Source organism: Aspergillus tubingensis (assembly GCF_013340325.1).
Source record: "Aspergillus tubingensis WU-2223L DNA, scaffold_7, whole genome shotgun sequence".
NCBI classification, from domain to species: Eukaryota; Fungi; Ascomycota; class Eurotiomycetes; order Eurotiales; family Aspergillaceae; genus Aspergillus; species Aspergillus tubingensis.
In genome coordinates, this window is record NW_023336281.1 from 486,447 (window position 1) to 503,049 (window position 16,603).

Consider the following 16,603-nt stretch of genomic DNA (forward strand, 5'->3'; position numbering starts at 1 on the left):
TAGCAAAGGAAGGCCCGCCAGACCCACCGCAAACAAAAGCACTGCTGCCCTACCATATATCAGCCTGGCAGCTGAGCTGAAAGTTGAGCAGTCATGTCTCGTGAGATTGTCACCTCTTTTTCCCTCTCTTTTTAACCACTTGGCACACATATTCCTCTCATCTATGCATGTAATACCTCCTGATTCCCGATCTGTGAGAACAAACCGTTCTAAACAAAGACAATGCGCTTGATAAACGCCAGAACCATCGAATTGGAGGAATTTGTTGGCCAGAATATTCCTAGATACGCTATCCTGTCTCATACGTGGGGAAAAGATGAAGTCACTTTTCAGGACATGCAGACACCGACAGTCACCGAGAAGTTGGGGTACGCCAAAATCAAGCATTCCTGCGAACGGGCTCTGCAAGATAGTCTAGGCTATGTATGGGTGGATACCTGCTGCATCGATAAAACGAGCAGTGCTGAACTTTCTGAAGCCATCAACTCTATGATGGCATGGTACGCGCAGTCCAAAATTTGCTATGCCCACCTAGCAGACGTACCTCCGATCACTGATCAAGGGCTTGATAAAGCTGCTTTTTCACGGAGTCGATGGTTCACTCGAGGATGGACTCTTCAGGAGCTCATTGCACCAGCAGAACTGGTATTTCTAGCTCAGGATTGGTCAGACCTATATGAGAGGGAGATTTTAGCTGGGCTTATAAGTGATATCACTGGTATCCACCACTCATTTTTAGATTGGAGGCTAGATAATTCGATGCTTGGATTCAGATTGAAGTCGACAAGTATCGCTGAAAGAATGAGCTGGGCTTCGAACCGTGAAACCACTCGAACTGAAGACATGGCATATTCCCTGTTGGGTTTACTTCAAGTCAACATGCCGCTCCTGTATGGGGAGGGCTCCGCTGCCTTTCGAAGACTACAAGAAGAAATCATCAAATATTCCGACGATCAGTCATTGTTTGCGTGGAGTTTCAGAGGACCAGAACATGATTTGAATCATAAACGACCATGGTCGATATCTCAGTCATTGCTCGAGAAAATAGTTTTTATCTTTAAAGACTATGAAACCCCTCCAGAATCTTCTGGAGCAATGCGAATAGACATCTCAGACATCTCGGAGATCCTCGCTGAGTCTCCAGCGGCATTTCGAGGTTGTGGCGACATAGTTCCATGCGACGTCAAAAAGCCGACCCCTCCTTTCTCGATGACCAATAAGGGTCTAAGCATAGAACTGCCACTTCTTGAGCTCTCAGACGGCTACTTCGCTCTCCTACAGTGTCAAACGAAGACAGACCCTACAAAGCTAATAGCCCTGCCATTACTGAAAATAGACGATACCTACTGCCGATCCAAACGGGGGAATTATGTGGCTAATCATGCAGCCTGGTTGAGATGGCCACGTGCTCAACTTTATTTCTTTCCCGACGAAGATTCAACCATTGCAGGTATCATGAATTGCCCCTGCTATTCTGTCGTTATAAAAACCCTTCCACCCAATCTTCGGATAGCAAAAGTGCTCCCATCTAGTCCATACTGGCAGCCCGATTCGATGGTCATATTCAAAAAGGCCCGAGACGTTTTCGACTCCGATGTTAAAGACGTTTTCGTACAATTCCAGGATATTGGTGATAACGGACAGACATTCATATTGGCTGTTCGTATGCAGCAAAATCTCTCCTGGCGGCCTAACGCCAAATGGCAGGATACTCTCACACCTTATCTATTTCTTCCTCCATCCGATAATATCAACGTGACGCTAAAGGACTTACAGAACGTGTTGCGACAGGAAAGTTTAAGACCAAAGCTGTCAGTCCCATACTACGTTGAAATAACTACACAAACATTGTCTCGGAGTGGCCTTTACATGGTTGATATTATACCCAAACGCCGTGCCAAAAGGGAGGGGAATAAAGAGATACATAACTTGAAATTCTGGACGGGTCTGCTGCGTCGAACTTTGATACGTGATTCGCTAGTAGAGCGCGTCTATGAAGACTGGCTTGATCACTTATGTGACCGAGGGCTTAGGTCTCTTCGGTTGCTCGCACTTTTATCCTTGTTTTTCGCTTTCCCCTTCGACCTCATACTCAAGGTGGTTGTGTCACTGACCACGCCAGTGCTATCGCACATTGCTTTCTATACAAAGTGTCTGACAGCTGCCAGTTATGAGAACCGTCTCACATCTGTGGTTCATGAAATGAGCCGGACAGTTATGGCCCATAAGTTCAGTATCGCAGCAGTTGTCTCGGCAAGTGGTCTACTACTAAGCAACACCGCTGCCATGCGCAAGATTTTCATCTGGGTTCTGAAGTATTCACGTTCCAAAGGTGTTTTGAAGATCCTTCTACTGTACATCATCTGCAAATGTATTCCACCGAGGACGCTCTTGTCTTTTGCTGGTGAAGAAGAAATCTATCATGAAGATTGAAGGACAGTGTTGTGGTCAGGCTGACATATACCATTGATTATCTTTCTTATTTTCTGTAGGCCGCGCAGTTGGTGTACGTCCGATCCAGCTGGCAGCGATACCCATTACCACTATGTCGAACTTTTCCACTCGCATTAAGGATATAGTGAAGAATTGACTATAATCCCAAATAGAAAAGGGAAGTAATGAGTTAGCACATCTACAGGATCTAACCAAAATAATATTTTGTGCCAGCACTATAGTACAAAACTCACACCTCGCCCTCCGAAACCTCTCTATACACCTTCAACTCAACCACACTACCAGCCTGCCTATCCAAAAGATCCCTCTCCGTATCATTCGACCCCCTCTCACCCCCTTCATTTTTTACCCCCCTTGCTTCCCCATCAACAGTATTGGCTCTCATCCTAGTACTTACATGAACCCCCACACCCCCCTCCTTAACCCACTTCCAACTCCAACTCCGACTCCTCCCAACACTCCAACTCCACGACCCCACCCCACTGCCACTCCTACTCCCACTTCCCCCCTTCCTCCCCCCACCACACCACACACTCCTCACAAAAACATTAACCCCGGGCAAACACGAACACCACACGGCAACATCCACCTCCAACATAGCAAGCACCCAGCAATACCAAACATCCCAACTTGCATCATAACTCACATAAAACATCCTATAAAGAAACCACACCCTCACCCCAGCTACAACAGCAGCCAAATACCCCAACCCAAACACCACCCCATTGAGCAATACCTTCTGCCTCAATCTCATCTGCAATCCCCAACACAACACAGCGGGTAGCGTTGTGGCCACAATATCCTGCACGAGACTTATAAACGTCGCGGCGATGAGATGAGCAGGTTCGTTGTAGCACGTGTATTTGTGCGTGGCGGTATACTCCGGGTCGACTTCCATCCAGTAGGCCGAGAAGGGACGACAGGCGACCCAGATTACGATGAAGAAGGCGAGCGTGTAGGCTGCTACGCTGGCGATGCTAATATAGATTATGTTGAGGAAGCGAGGGGAGATGGTCGTGCGGTGGCCCATGCGGCGGTAGAAGAGAAGGACAGAGATCTTAGTGAAGCATGAGGAGAGGATGTAGAAGAGCTCTTGTGCGATGGCAAGTTTGCGCGATTGGAGGAGTTGGGGGAGTGTGTTGTCCCAGACGTGGTGGTTTTCGCCGTAGATGTAGGCTCCTGGGTGGTTGGTTAGTACAGGTGAGTTGATGAGGAGACGGCTTGGGCAGTACCGAGGGGGAAGCTGATGTTGAGGCCTATGGCTGGGATCTGGGGGATGTTAGAAGGTATTGGGTTGTGATAGGAAGAGGTTGTCTTACTAGTGCTAATGCGATGAATATGTCGTCTAGTTTACCCTGTCGCTGAATTACACAGCGAGCCCATAGTCGAAGTATGACTGCTATGACTGCGATGGATCCGAAGATAACTGGGAGCACAATGGACGCTGCCCCATGGGTTTCCGGGTTGATGGTGTTGCGTGCAGGCCATGATTCCATGACCGAAAGCGGTGGATGCAGGCCCCCTGGCATGGTGAAGGAATGAATAGAGCTGACAGGATGATGACCTGCAGTCAAACTCTACGTGCAGCAAACCAGGAACCGCATCCTTTTACATACCTGCCACAGCAAGCATAATCTAAGCTCCAGTGTCTGTAAATTTAGCTCAACGCACAGAAAGATATGATCCACAAAGCAGGGCTCCCTATTATGGATACAAGTAGGAATTGACACGAACAAATTCTCCGAATCAATATAACCATAACACCAATGACTAGTTGGAGCCAATAAGGCCCCGAAGCTCAAAAATGGGACAGCCCGTTGTGGGGCGGCAACCCTAAATTGGCCGTCGATCTGGGGCGTTTCATGGTGAAACGCCCACACAAAGAAGAGCTGGTGGTCCTGGCACCTGTCAACTGGATTAGCCTGCAGGTGGATGTCACAGTGGCGTGAGGGCAGTGGACGTATCAATATTTCATCCCGGCTTGTGGTCTCCAGTCCCGGATTGATTAGACGGGCCGATTCTGACGTTGATGGATCAACAGGCACCTTCGGGATTCATTCTTTATCTTGCTTCTTATGGGAACCCGTCCATTAACATTATTCGCCGGTTATGGTTCCAGGATGTTGATCAAATCCCGATGTCCACGATAACTCTATTGGCTTTACCAGCCTTGCTTGGAGCTTTGATCGCACTTTAGTTTCGGCCGAAGGGGCTTGGTCACGTCCCCACTAGCATGATCCCAATTCGACGACCGAAAGACAATTTGAATTGCATTCTTCGCTAACTGCCTATAATATGATTTAATCCATAAGTCACGTCCATGTTACGGGTGTGAAGATGATCCATTATTTGAGGGTGCATATTAGCTCCCCGCCACTTCCCTCAGTTGGAGTGCCATAGGGCCAATCTCTGAACAATAACCTGGATCGGGTCTACTCCAACCGGGCGGCAAAAGCGTCAAGTCAAATTTTTGACTGGAAGTGTGGAGCCTTTCGGCATGTTATGGCAGGCCTTGCAGTTATTGCTCCGGATATGACAAGTTAGCAGTCCGGGTACCAGGCGAGTCATAGCTGCCAAGCCCTCTTTCACTGAGACATGCTTTGCCTGAGTACTCCTTTGCGCAAGACGAACTCCAACTGCACATTTTGTGTGAATTTCAACTGGAAAAGGTCGTTCGGGTCTAAAAGCTAACATGGCTGCGCTAGCCCTGCAGGCATCAGGAGAAATACCCGACCGTGCCTGTCTGGGACTGCGTGCCATCAGAATGGCATGCATTCATCCCCATCTGCAGCTCGTTGTTCCGCCAATCAGAGTTCATTCTGTTTCCGGCAATGCCCTATAAATGTCAAACAGTTCACAGCATCTATGAAGAGTATTGCATCATGTTCCTACGAGTACTGTCCGAACACACGCGGATATTAGCCAAGTCTAAGGTCCTCTGTCAATACATTGATGGCTGTTATGTCGGAGGCTGCTCCGTGATGAATCAGTCACGCAGCAACATCTGCCCCAAACCTCCTCATAATTAATCTATTCGGCTATTCGGTCCTTTCTCCGGATATATGTCCTCGTCCCTGCATCCACAGAATCAGATCATCCATTACTTCGCAGGTTACGATTCGTCCGTCTGACCACACAATGCCTTGGTCCGTTCCAGGTCAGGTATAGCATGTCCGTTCGAGTCACTAACGCAGGGCCAGCTGCATGTCACGCATGTGCTAACATCGTTGTTTGTAGAATTGTGCCTGAAGAACATTTCCGGCACTTGAACCTGCTGGATATATAAGCTTCATGCTCTCCCACATGGATTGACAATCTATCAGCAGCACCAGGATAATCACCAGTCGCAATGTGGCGTACAATCACAGCCCTGGCAGCAGGCTACTTGATTGACTCGGTCCAGGCAGCCGCTTCTCAGGAATATACCTGGAAGAATGTAGTCACAGGAGGTATGATTTATTTTTCGGCATAGGGAATGAACAAGCTAATGTTCTCAGGTGGCGGAGGCTTCACGCCGGGCATCGTGTTCAACCCTTCAGCCAAAGGTGTCGCGTATGCTCGCACCGACATCGGCGGTGCATACCGGTTGAACTCGGATGATACATGGACTCCCTTGATGGACTGGGCCAACAACTCCAATTGGTACGTAAGCCCCTCCTACGGTATGCTCGTGCTCACTGTTCAGGCACGACTGGGGCATTGATGCGATCGCGACCGATCCCGTTGATACCGACCGAGTGTATGTTGCAGTAGGCATGTACACCAACGATTGGGATCCCAATGACGGCTCAATCCTGCGGTCAACCGACCAGGGCGATACCTGGGAGGAGACAAAGCTTCCCTTCAAAGTTGGAGGGAATATGCCCGGTCGGGGCGTTGGCGAAGTATGGCCCATGTCTGTTTCTTGCAAGCATACACTGACCACTGCAGCGACTGGCCGTGGACCCGAATGACAACAGCATCTTGTACTTTGGAGCCCGCAGTGGCAATGGCTTGTGGAAGAGCACGGACTATGGCGCGACATGGGCGAACGTGACTGCCTTTAAGTGGACTGGCACTTATTTCCAAGACTCCAGCTCAACCTACACTTCTGATCCGGTGGGAATCGCCTGGGTCACGTTCGACTCGACCTCAGGGTCCAGTGGCTCTCCGACTCCGCGCATCTTTGTCGGTATGTTAGGGACTTCAGAACCTTCAGGATAGTTCATTGACAATTATAGGCGTGGTGGACACTGGAGAATCAGTCTTTGTTTCTGAAGATGCTGGTGAAACTTGTAAGCACCTCTAATCTTTTTCCACAAACATCATCTAACAAACACAGGGGCTTGGGTATCCGGAGAGCCATCGTATGGCTTCCTCCCTCACAAAGGTGTTCTGTCACCATCCGAGCACACTCTCTATATCTCCTACTCTAACGGCGCCGGCCCATATGACGGCACCAATGGCACTGTCCACAAATACAACATCACCAGCGGCACCTGGACCGACATCAGCCCGACCTCTATGGCGGACACCTACTATGGCTATGGTGGACTAGCAGTCGACCTCCAGGTCCCTGGCACCGTCATGGTAGCAGCTCTCAACTGCTGGTGGCCCGATGAGTTGATCTGGCGTAGTACAGATTCAGGGGCAACTTGGTCACCTATCTGGGCTTGGAATGGCTATCCCAGCATCAACTACTACTACTCGTATGACATCTCCAATGCCCCGTGGCTACAAGACGACACCTCAACGGACGAGTTCCCAGTCCGCGTCGGGTGGATGGTCGAAGCCCTCGCCATTGACCCCTTCGACTCTGACCATTGGCTTTACGGTACTGGTGCGACCATCTACGGCGGTCACGACCTCCAAAACTGGGACAGCACACACAATGTAACCATCGAATCTCTCGCCGTAGGTATTGAAGAAATGGCTGTCCTCGGTCTCATCACTCCCCCGGGCGGACCTGCCCTCCTGTCTGCGGTCGGCGACGACGGCGGCTTCTACCACACTTCCCTCACGACCGCCCCTTCACAATACTACCACACCCCAACCTACGGGTCAACCAACGGTATCGACTATGCCGGCAACAAGCCCGCCAACATCGTTCGTTCTGGATCCAGTGACTCCGATCCCACCCTCGCTTTATCCTCCAGCTTCGGTGAGTCCTGGTATGCCGACTACGCCGCCTCTTCCTCAACTGCGACCGGCCAAGTCGCCCTCTCCGCAGACGCCGACACCATCCTGCTCATGAACAGCGATGGCGCCTATCGTTCTCAAAGCTCAGCTACTCTCAGCGCAGTCTCTTCTCTCCCATCGGGAGCCGTCATTGCCTCTGACAAAGCGAACAACACCTACTTCTACGGAGCGTCCGGCTCCTCTTTCTACCTTTCATCTGACACCGCGGCGACCTTTACCGTCACCACCACCCTCGGCAGCAGCACAACCGCCAACGCCATCCGCGCGCATCCCTCCCTTGCTGGTGACGTCTGGGTCAGTACTGACACAGGCCTCTTCCACTCAACCAACTACGGCAAGTCCTTCACGCAGATCGGAAGCGGATGCACAGAGGGATGGAGCTTCGGATTCGGCAAGCCCTCTTCCGATAGTGATTACCCTGTGCTATTCGGCTTCTTCACCGTCGATGGCGTCACAGGTCTCTTCAAAACGGAAGATCAAGGTGTCAATTGGCAGATAATCTCCGACGCCGATCACGGGTTCGGGGCTGCATCGGCGAATGTCGTTAATGGTGATTTGCAGAACTATGGAAGGGTATTTGTCGGGACAAATGGACGGGGCATATTTTATGGTGATCCGAGTGGAAGTCTGCCGAGTGCGACTGCTACTGCATCTAGTGCTTCGTCGACAGCGGTGAAGACTTCGACCTCAACTTCGACTTCTAAGGTAGGTACGAGCACAACTATTTCGAGCACAAAGAGTACGGCTACAACTATCACTACGAGCAGTATTAAGTCGACGACCTTGACGACGACTACGAAGTCGAGTAGTTCGACTACTTCAACGACATCGACTGCTACTGGGACGGCGTCAGCGTATGGGCAGTGTGGTGGCAGCGGATATACGGGAGCGACGCAGTGTCCGAGTGGGTGGACGTGCACGTATGAGAATGAGTATTATTCGCAGTGTAAGTTATTCCTTGGTATTGGATACATGGAGACTGACTATTGCAGGTCTTGAGGGTTGAGTGGTTGTAGTAGGGGGTGAGGGGGGTTGATGAATACTACCAGATATCGAAAGTATATTTGACATTGATACTGAACCAATTCCTACTCTGAATTATGAAACTACTCTACTCTGTAAGGGCATCTAATAAGAGGTGCTTATCGACTATAGCCTAGTATGCGTTAGTCTACTACAATGCGCTGATTGATGACATTTCCATCCCTTTCATACCATATATATAACCCTCTTAACACACATCTACTCCCTTACCAAACACTCCCTATTCAAATCCTCCTTCCTCACACTCCTAATCCCCCCCAAATGCAACGACAACTGCAACTCACCCAACAAACTCCTCAACACATGCCTCACCCCCTCCTCCCCAGCAATCGCCAACCCATAAACATACGGCCTACCCACTAGCACCATCTTCGCCCCCAACGCCAGCGCCTTCATCACATCCGCACCACATCTCACCCCGGAATCAAATAACACCTCAATCTGCTCCCCCACGGCATCCACAATCCCCGGCAACACCGCCAACGACCCAACGCCCCCATCCATCTGCCTACCCCCATGATTCGAAACAACAATGCCCTGCATTCCACACTCCACCGCCCTCCTCGCATCCCCCACACTCTGCACCCCCTTCAACACAATCGGGCCCTCCCAATGCTCCTTCAAAAACGCCAAATCCTCCCACGAATGCGACACCCCGGGGAACACAATCTTCGTCCACTCCGCCGCAGCAGTGCCCTTATCCTCCTCCACCTCCTTCCCATATCTGTCCTTGAAATGCCTCCTAAACACCGGATCACTAAATCCCATCTCCACCCCGATACTATCCGCCCTCAGGAACGGATTATACCCATTATCCATATCCGTTGGCCTCCACCCCAAGATATACGTATCCAATGTGACAACCAACACATCATACCCGTTCTTCTTGGCCCGCTCTAACAAACTAACCGTTATATCATTATGCTCATTCCCAGGCCAATACAGCTGAAACCACCGCTTCCCATCCGCCCCGTTCGCTTCCGCTACATCCTCAGTAGAAGTCGCTGTCGCCGTGCTCAACGTATACGGCACATCCAGCTCCGCCGCGGCGCGCGCTACGGCACGTTCACCCTCTGGGTGGAAGATAGTTTGTACCCCTACGGGGGCGATGGCGATAGGCGAGGAGTAGGTTTTGCCGAAGAGGGTGGTGGATAGATCGGGGAACTTGGCCGAGGGGACCAGTCGGGAAGGTATTACGGACCAGCTCTGGAATGCGGTCCGGTTCTTGCGGTCGGTTTCGCCCGTCCCTGCCGACCCGTGCACGTAGCTGAAGCTGTTGGCGGAGAGGCGTGCTCGTGCGAGGTTCTCCCATTCGCTAGGGATGAAGGTTATAGCTGGTTTTTGGTCGCGGAGGCCGTGCGCGTACACTTCGGATTGGTAGGCGTAGGGTGAGGGTGACATTTTGCGTTGTGTTTTTGAGTTTGGGGATTTATTTATGTGAGAGCGTAGGTGGAAGTAAGGATTGTAGGGGTTTGATGAAGGGAAAAGAGTTATGGGAGTGTAAATGGGAGATATATGCGTCAAGAGCTGCTGCAATTCAGGTTTTTGACCAGGAGGTTTGATATCAGCGATGACGACATGGATGGAGCGGGTGGGGCGGATCCTCAGGCACCGACGCTGTGCAGCGGTTCATGCACTGAGTTCAGGGACATTTACCCTGGTAGAATAAAAGCACCATACTGAGCGACGCGATGGAAGGTAGGAGATCTATACTTGTGATATAGTAATCGCGTACGAGCTCGGGTGAGTCCTTGGCTTAGGGTCCCGCTGTGGTGTTCTCCTAAGAGGCATCTTACCCGTCTGCAACGCTTGTCTCGACTACCACTTTTCTCGGTCAGGTTAGGTATGTTATCTAACAACCCATTGGTCACTCCTTGTAGTTATTATGTTGTTCTGAGTAAATAATTTCCCTTTTAATGCACAAGGTACTATTGAACCCTTAACGCTCAGAGAGGAAATCGCTCCACTATACAGCAGCCTGCCGGACGGTTAAAAATGTGCATCGGATATGGTAAAAAGGGTTCATTACCATAGAAAGACATGGGAAATTTACCCTTTGCTAAGACCAATACTAGCAGCACAGTATAGGATGCCGTTGCTCTTCTGTTCGAGCACACTGACATCTCCCCTCCATGGTGCGATATCCACCCTCGTCGAACGGATAACTCTTGAGGACATCTGCCAGTGCAGTGCTTGTGGAGCGGTCAACGCTGTCAACGACACAACCACTACCATCCCACGAAAGGATCACACTGGTGCCAAACAGACCCTCTTAACTCCATCAACGAGATAACCAAATGGCCAGCAAGATAGTCCGGATGGTCCGTGGCACAGTGGGGCGATGTGGATCATCCGTGACTTGGCTCAAAGTTTTGATGCTCTAGAACGCCACTGGTGATCCACCCGTTAAGACTTTGTCTAGGCCTTCAAGGTCCCATTTATCGCCATCTCTCATCCTTCGGCCTTCTAGACTTTGGTAAACAAAGCCCTCACCGCCACCTCAACCTTATCTTTGCTACTTACTGTACCTCTCAGCTCCTACTAGCTGGAGATATCCACATCGCCGCTGCCGTCCAGGTGCCTTCCGCCCGTGTCCGGTCCGCTGCCCCGTTAGGGTATGGTGTCTTGACGAGAGCGTGGTGGAGATGGAGCCAGAGGCAACCAATTGAGCAGTGTGTTCTCGATAGCCGACTGCCAGTTGTTTATCCCTATGTTTACCTTAGTGTCTTGGATAATAGCTATTGACTGATCAGACCTGGTCTATGGAGAACTTACCTTACGGTAGATTGCGGGTCCTTGTACGGTCGCTTGGGCATGCTTCAGTTAATAGCGCGCTAGAAGCGGCCCTTTCTGCCATAAAATTCTCGTGAGAAAATAGTCACCCACGTCAATGACAAAAGTATCAGGGACACTCAGGTATATCGGACAATATCAGCCCCAGACAGCAAAAGCAGAAGGCGTAGCTTCCCGCCAGACATCCGGGGCCTGACAGTTCTGCCTAAACGCATACTCCATGATGAAGAATGATCACCAAACATGCATGCAATGAATGGACATAAAAGACATTGATCATCAATCAGACTGTCAGCCCAAGGGAGGAGGGGGGTGGGTGACGATTGAGATTAGCGTTTCAGCCATCACACTTATAACCAGATCTAGCATCACTTTGAAGCATGACCTCACAGTAGAGTACGTCACTACCATCCAATTTCGCTTCACTTGCTATAGTATAAAAACTGTCAGCCTGGAGAACCAGCCCTTTCAGTAGCGGCTTGGTGGGGCTTGTGATACACCACATCGAATTATTGGCAAGTCGACCTGGAAAGTTGGGGGCGCCCCTGGCATTGGAATCCGGGTTGTCTGTCGTCATCTCATTCAAGGGGAATCTGAGACATGGGGATTGTTGGTCAAAACAGGGTTATCTAGGCACCGTTTTCTTGGCCAATTGTTTCGTGGGCAAGTCTGCCGAGGATGGATTCCTGGCGATAACAGAACGATATGGATGGAATTCGACACGCTAGCTGATTTTCATTGCAGTACTTTGGTTGGTTGGTGAGGGAAATCTCTAGCTTCACTATCACCGCTACTATTGATATACTACGCTGACAGATTTATTTAGTTCTTTCTTTTTATTCTTTATGACCCGCCATCCATTCAACGTGGGCCAGTCAATGCGAGATTTACAACCACGCTGTCGAGCTGCATGGATTATATACTTCAATATCAATAGCTCCATAGCAATACAGTATCAGTAATCAACTAGTGGGAACTGCGATAACCCGTAGGGTTGTGTTGGTTGTAATGCTTCATTAATATAGTATACAGTTGTGGGTTCAACGGACATGTCGCTCCCTCTTGGCTAAAACGGTTGTTGCTTGAACTGCATACTATGGGGATCTGCCACCTCTCATTCTGATCTCTCCCCCTCTCAGCCCCTCCAAAGTACTGACAAAAAAGCCACCCTTGCGGGAATCAGTGGGTGATCATGGTGATCATGACGAATCCTCTGCATACTTACCTACCCCTGAGTACGCAATGTGCGGAGATTAACATGGCGGACATCAAAAAGCGGTCGCGCAACAGGGTCCTGATTTTACCGGATGCGGTCAGGGCGGTTAGGGTAATCATTCAGGGCCCGGTGGATTTGTTGTTGTCTCGGCCCGATAGTTTCGGCATTGAAGCTTCTCACTATTTGTCGATCGACCCAACGGGAGCGACGGCTTGGGTCTCGGGATGGAAGGCTAAGAAGGTAACGAAAAAGCAAGCAAGTAAGCAAGCAAGCAAGCAGTGGGAAAAAGGGACCGGATTAGCTTCCCGCCGCACACGGGTTCATCCGGACGGTGATCAGTGGCTAGGATAGAGATAGGGGTGCTACAGTAGGGATTCCAGACACACTCAAACTAAAGGAGCACGCAATCAGGTTTCGCTGACTGGTTGAATAATAATCCATTCCAAATTTTCAGAGCTGTTGTATTTTTTTTTTTCTTTCTAGGCTTAATCCACATCGCCGATCGATGAACAGCTGGTCACACAAGCTTTCCAAGCAATACTACTATCCATTCATGGACCCTTCACAGACCACATGTCAAGCGGCGATCGTGGAGCAGAAAGCATTGGATATCCACCCCGTAAATCCACTATCGATAGCATCGTTGTAACGATCCACTCTGTGGCGAGCATGTGAACAGTTACTCGACTCTGCTGGAGTCGTAACCCCCGTCTGGAAAAGGGAAGAGGAGAAGGATGGGGGTGGTAGTGTTATTCAGCAGGGAGGCGAATGAGAAATCACAGACCTGATCCACCAGAGACAATGTGGTCGCACTTCGCACTGCAGGGTGAGACTGGGGGAGACAGATAAGCCAGTAGACTATTAATAAACTAGCGATAATGCGATAAACGCAATGGCAGGGTCAACTGAACTATGCTGGACGCGCAATCGATGAAGAAATGCTGCAACACCAGAAATTAGGGCACGGAGCGCGACCGAAAAAGAAGTGTGGACGGAGAGAAAGTCTATCGATGCCACACCATCACTGCCTTCCCCCAGCTGAGAGAACCCACTTTTTCCTCAGATTCTTTACAGACTTTTTTTCCTTGCGCCCCGCCAATCTACTATTTAAAAAATGACCCGGCTGTCCCTGTCTCGTAGTTCCTCAATTCAGAATCTCTATCAAAATGGCCATCCTCGATCTTTTGCGAGGCCGCCGCGCGCAGGAGCAGCAGCAGCCGCAGCAGTTTGACGGCGATACTCCCTCCAAATTTCCCCAATTCACTATCTTTTCTCGTCCGGGCTCGTCGTTAGGTGATGACAGTAGCACGCCTTCATCGGGTATTGCCACCCCAATTGAAGAGAAGCAGCTCACGAAGCTGGGACCATGTCCCGAAATTGGTCGTCTGGCCTCGTGGAAAGGCGCCCTCATTCTGCTCGTCACCTCCGGCTCCCAATTCCTCGACAATGTCTTCATGACCAGTGCCAATGTCGCTTTGTCATCTATTCAAGAGAACTTTGACGTGTCGGACACCAATCTCCAATGGATGATCTCCGCATACACCCTTACGTTTGGTGGGTTCTTGCTCCTTGCGGGTGTTCTTTCCGACCGGTATGTACCATGTCCCCTTGAGACAATATCCTTCACCAAGCTAACTATAGACTTTCTCATCCAGGTATGGTCGCAAGTTGATCCTCTGTCTGGGTCTAAGCTGGCTCTCCCTCTGGACCCTGGCCATTGGCTTCGGCCAATCATTCATCCAACTCACAGTCTTCCGCGGTCTGCAGGGCATGGGAGCTGCGCTCACTGTGCCTTCAGCGATCGGAATCATCAGCTCCTACTTCAGTGGGCTTGATCGGACCCGCGCACTGTCCATCTACGCCTCCTCCGGAACTGTGGGGTTCTGCGTGGGTCTTATTTTTGGTGGCTTCCTTACTTCCTCTCTGGGATGGCGATACATCTTCTATTTCATCGTCATCATCACCGGTTCGCTAGGCATCCTGGGTGCTATTGTCCTGCCCAAGGACAACCTTGCTGGCAAGGAAAAGCCCAAGATGGACTATGTTGGCGCCATGCTCTCCACTGCGGGTCTTATTCTCCTCCAATTCGTGCTGTCCAGTGGTGGCTCCTATGGCTGGGGCACACCTTTCATCATTGTCCTGCTGGTGCTGGCCGTCGCCCTACTGGTGGCTTTTACTCTCTGGGAGAAGTTCATTTCGTACCCACTGATGCCTCTGGGCTTGTGGAAGCTCCCTAACTTTGCTGGTCTGTGGATCGCAGGATTCAGTGAGTTCCCCCACCCCTAATCTTCCTACATACAGAGAAACTAACAGACCCCTCCAGCCTGCTACGGCAGCTACCAAAACGTCATCTACTACATCGTCCTAATGGCCCAGGAAGTGGACAAGCTGTCCGCCGGCGACACCGCACTCCGCTTCCTCCCCATGGGAGTGATCGGGTTCATCGCCTCCATGGGCACCGGCAAGGCCCTGGAATACGTCAATGGGAAATACACCCTGCTGGCGGGGTTGATCCTGACTGTTCTCGCCCCAGTCCCGAGCGCTATCACATCCAGCCCAGAAACCAGTTTGTGCGTGACCCACTCTATCCCCTGAAAGAATGAATGCATGCTAATGATTTACATCCAGCTGGGTCAATGTCCTCCCCACCTCCCTGATCAGCATCACTGCCGTCTCCCTCATCTTCGTGACCACCAGCACTGCCATTCTCACTACTGTCCCTGTGCATGTGAAGAGTCTATGTGGTGGAATGGTAAGCTCCATCCCCTATCCCCTTTCTTACATCACATTGGAAACCCCAAACTAATGAAGGAAATAGCTCAACACAGCCTTCCAAATCGGCTCCGGCGTCGCCCTTGCCATCTCCGCGGCCGTCGCTGAAGAAGTAGACATCAAAAAGGGACATGATCTCGCGCATCAATACCGCACGGGATTGTGGTGCTCTGCCGGTCTAGCGGGTCTAGGCCTGATTATTGCATTCTTTACTGTGAGCAGGAGGGGCATTGGGCCGGGTGATAGGGATGATACTGTTTGCGCGATATAAATAGACTTTTCTTCTTCTTTCTCATCTTTTCTTTTGACTTCGATTCAGTTCTCTGGCCCCATTATTTGTTTTGCTTTTCGATGATTCCCTTCTTACTGGTTTTGATTTGAGATCTGTTGTGTTTGGTGTTGGTGAGAGGGTATTTCTTTACTTGCTTGCTTATTTCTTTCTTTCTTTTTCTCCCTAGATGGGATGGGATACAACGGGTTATAGATGGGAAGCAGCGGGACGGAAAAGTGGGCTATGCATTATCATTGGTTTTTTGGGATTTGATCTTCATCTTTCCTTCTTGCTAGATGATATGACATGTTATGACTGCTATGATATATAGATAGATAGATGGGGCGAATATACATACATACATATATTGATTATTGTGAACATCACTTGTTCACTTTTGTTCATGATACCAGTGAATGAAAAAAGTGAATGAGTATCTCCTGATCCATTAGATGAAATAGGAAAGTATCTCAACTGGGGTTGTAGCTCAGTGGTAGAGCGCTCGCTTTGCATGCGAGAGGTCAAGGGTTCGATCCCCTTCAGCTCCATTTTTTTGTTTTTTCCTTTCCCCTTCCCACCCCTTCCTCTCAAACTTTTTGCTACCCACCCATCAAAACTAGGTAGGTCGGTTTGGCACATTTAAAATTTTGCTTTTTGTGACTTAATGCGACACATTTCTATTAGTGATATGAACATAAATAGAGAAGAATAGAGTTTCACCAGAACAAAATCCTGCTTCTGGATCACTTCGCTTACAACTAGTACGGAGTAGATTGCAATGAGAAAAACTTTAATCTGGGCGGGTCCGGCAGACGGGAGGGAGGGGAACCATTACCCACCTCCATTCTACCCAGTATCCAGTGATAGTAATTTTC

The 16,603-nt window shown here is 50.0% G+C and overlaps 5 protein-coding genes and 1 non-coding gene across 6 annotated transcripts; 4 read left to right on the forward strand and 2 right to left on the reverse strand.

The window, feature by feature from the left end:
• Nucleotides 1-222: 222 nt before the first annotated feature.
• Nucleotides 223-2,433, forward strand: AtWU_05128 (HET domain-containing protein; the record flags this gene model as incomplete). Its single annotated transcript, XM_035500238.1, has 1 exon — nt 223-2,433. The coding sequence occupies one exon, from the start codon at nt 223-225 to the stop codon at nt 2,431-2,433; it is 2,211 nt and encodes a 736-aa protein (XP_035356131.1).
• A 199-nt stretch (nt 2,434-2,632) lies between these two features.
• Nucleotides 2,633-3,983, reverse strand: AtWU_05129 (uncharacterized protein; the record flags this gene model as incomplete). Its single annotated transcript, XM_035500239.1, has 4 exons — nt 2,633-2,641; nt 3,134-3,633; nt 3,687-3,723; nt 3,774-3,983. The coding sequence occupies 4 exons, from the start codon at nt 3,981-3,983 to the stop codon at nt 2,633-2,635; spliced, it is 756 nt and encodes a 251-aa protein (XP_035356132.1).
• A 1,820-nt stretch (nt 3,984-5,803) lies between these two features.
• On the forward strand, nt 5,804-8,638 carry AtWU_05130 (putative endoglucanase; the record flags this gene model as incomplete). The annotated part of the gene is made up of 7 exons (XM_035500240.1): nt 5,804-5,903; nt 5,952-6,096; nt 6,140-6,338; nt 6,385-6,625; nt 6,675-6,728; nt 6,776-8,578; nt 8,625-8,638. The coding sequence occupies 7 exons, from the start codon at nt 5,804-5,806 to the stop codon at nt 8,636-8,638; spliced, it is 2,556 nt and encodes an 851-aa protein (XP_035356133.1).
• A 236-nt stretch (nt 8,639-8,874) lies between these two features.
• Nucleotides 8,875-10,077, reverse strand: AtWU_05131 (FMN dependent dehydrogenase; the record flags this gene model as incomplete). Its single annotated transcript, XM_035500241.1, has 1 exon — nt 8,875-10,077. One exon carries the CDS (start codon nt 10,075-10,077, stop codon nt 8,875-8,877), a length of 1,203 nt encoding a protein of 400 aa, XP_035356134.1.
• Nucleotides 10,078-13,851: 3,774 nt separating this feature from the next.
• AtWU_05132 (MFS transporter) lies at nt 13,852-15,728 on the forward strand (the record flags this gene model as incomplete). The annotated part of the gene is made up of 5 exons (XM_035500242.1): nt 13,852-14,276; nt 14,341-14,951; nt 15,009-15,255; nt 15,314-15,437; nt 15,504-15,728. 5 exons carry the CDS (start codon nt 13,852-13,854, stop codon nt 15,726-15,728), a joined length of 1,632 nt encoding a protein of 543 aa, XP_035356135.1.
• Nucleotides 15,729-16,204: 476 nt separating this feature from the next.
• AtWU_t131 lies at nt 16,205-16,276 on the forward strand. Its single transcript has one exon. It is a non-coding gene; the product is annotated as a tRNA-Ala (tRNA).
• Nucleotides 16,277-16,603: the final 327 nt, after the last annotated feature.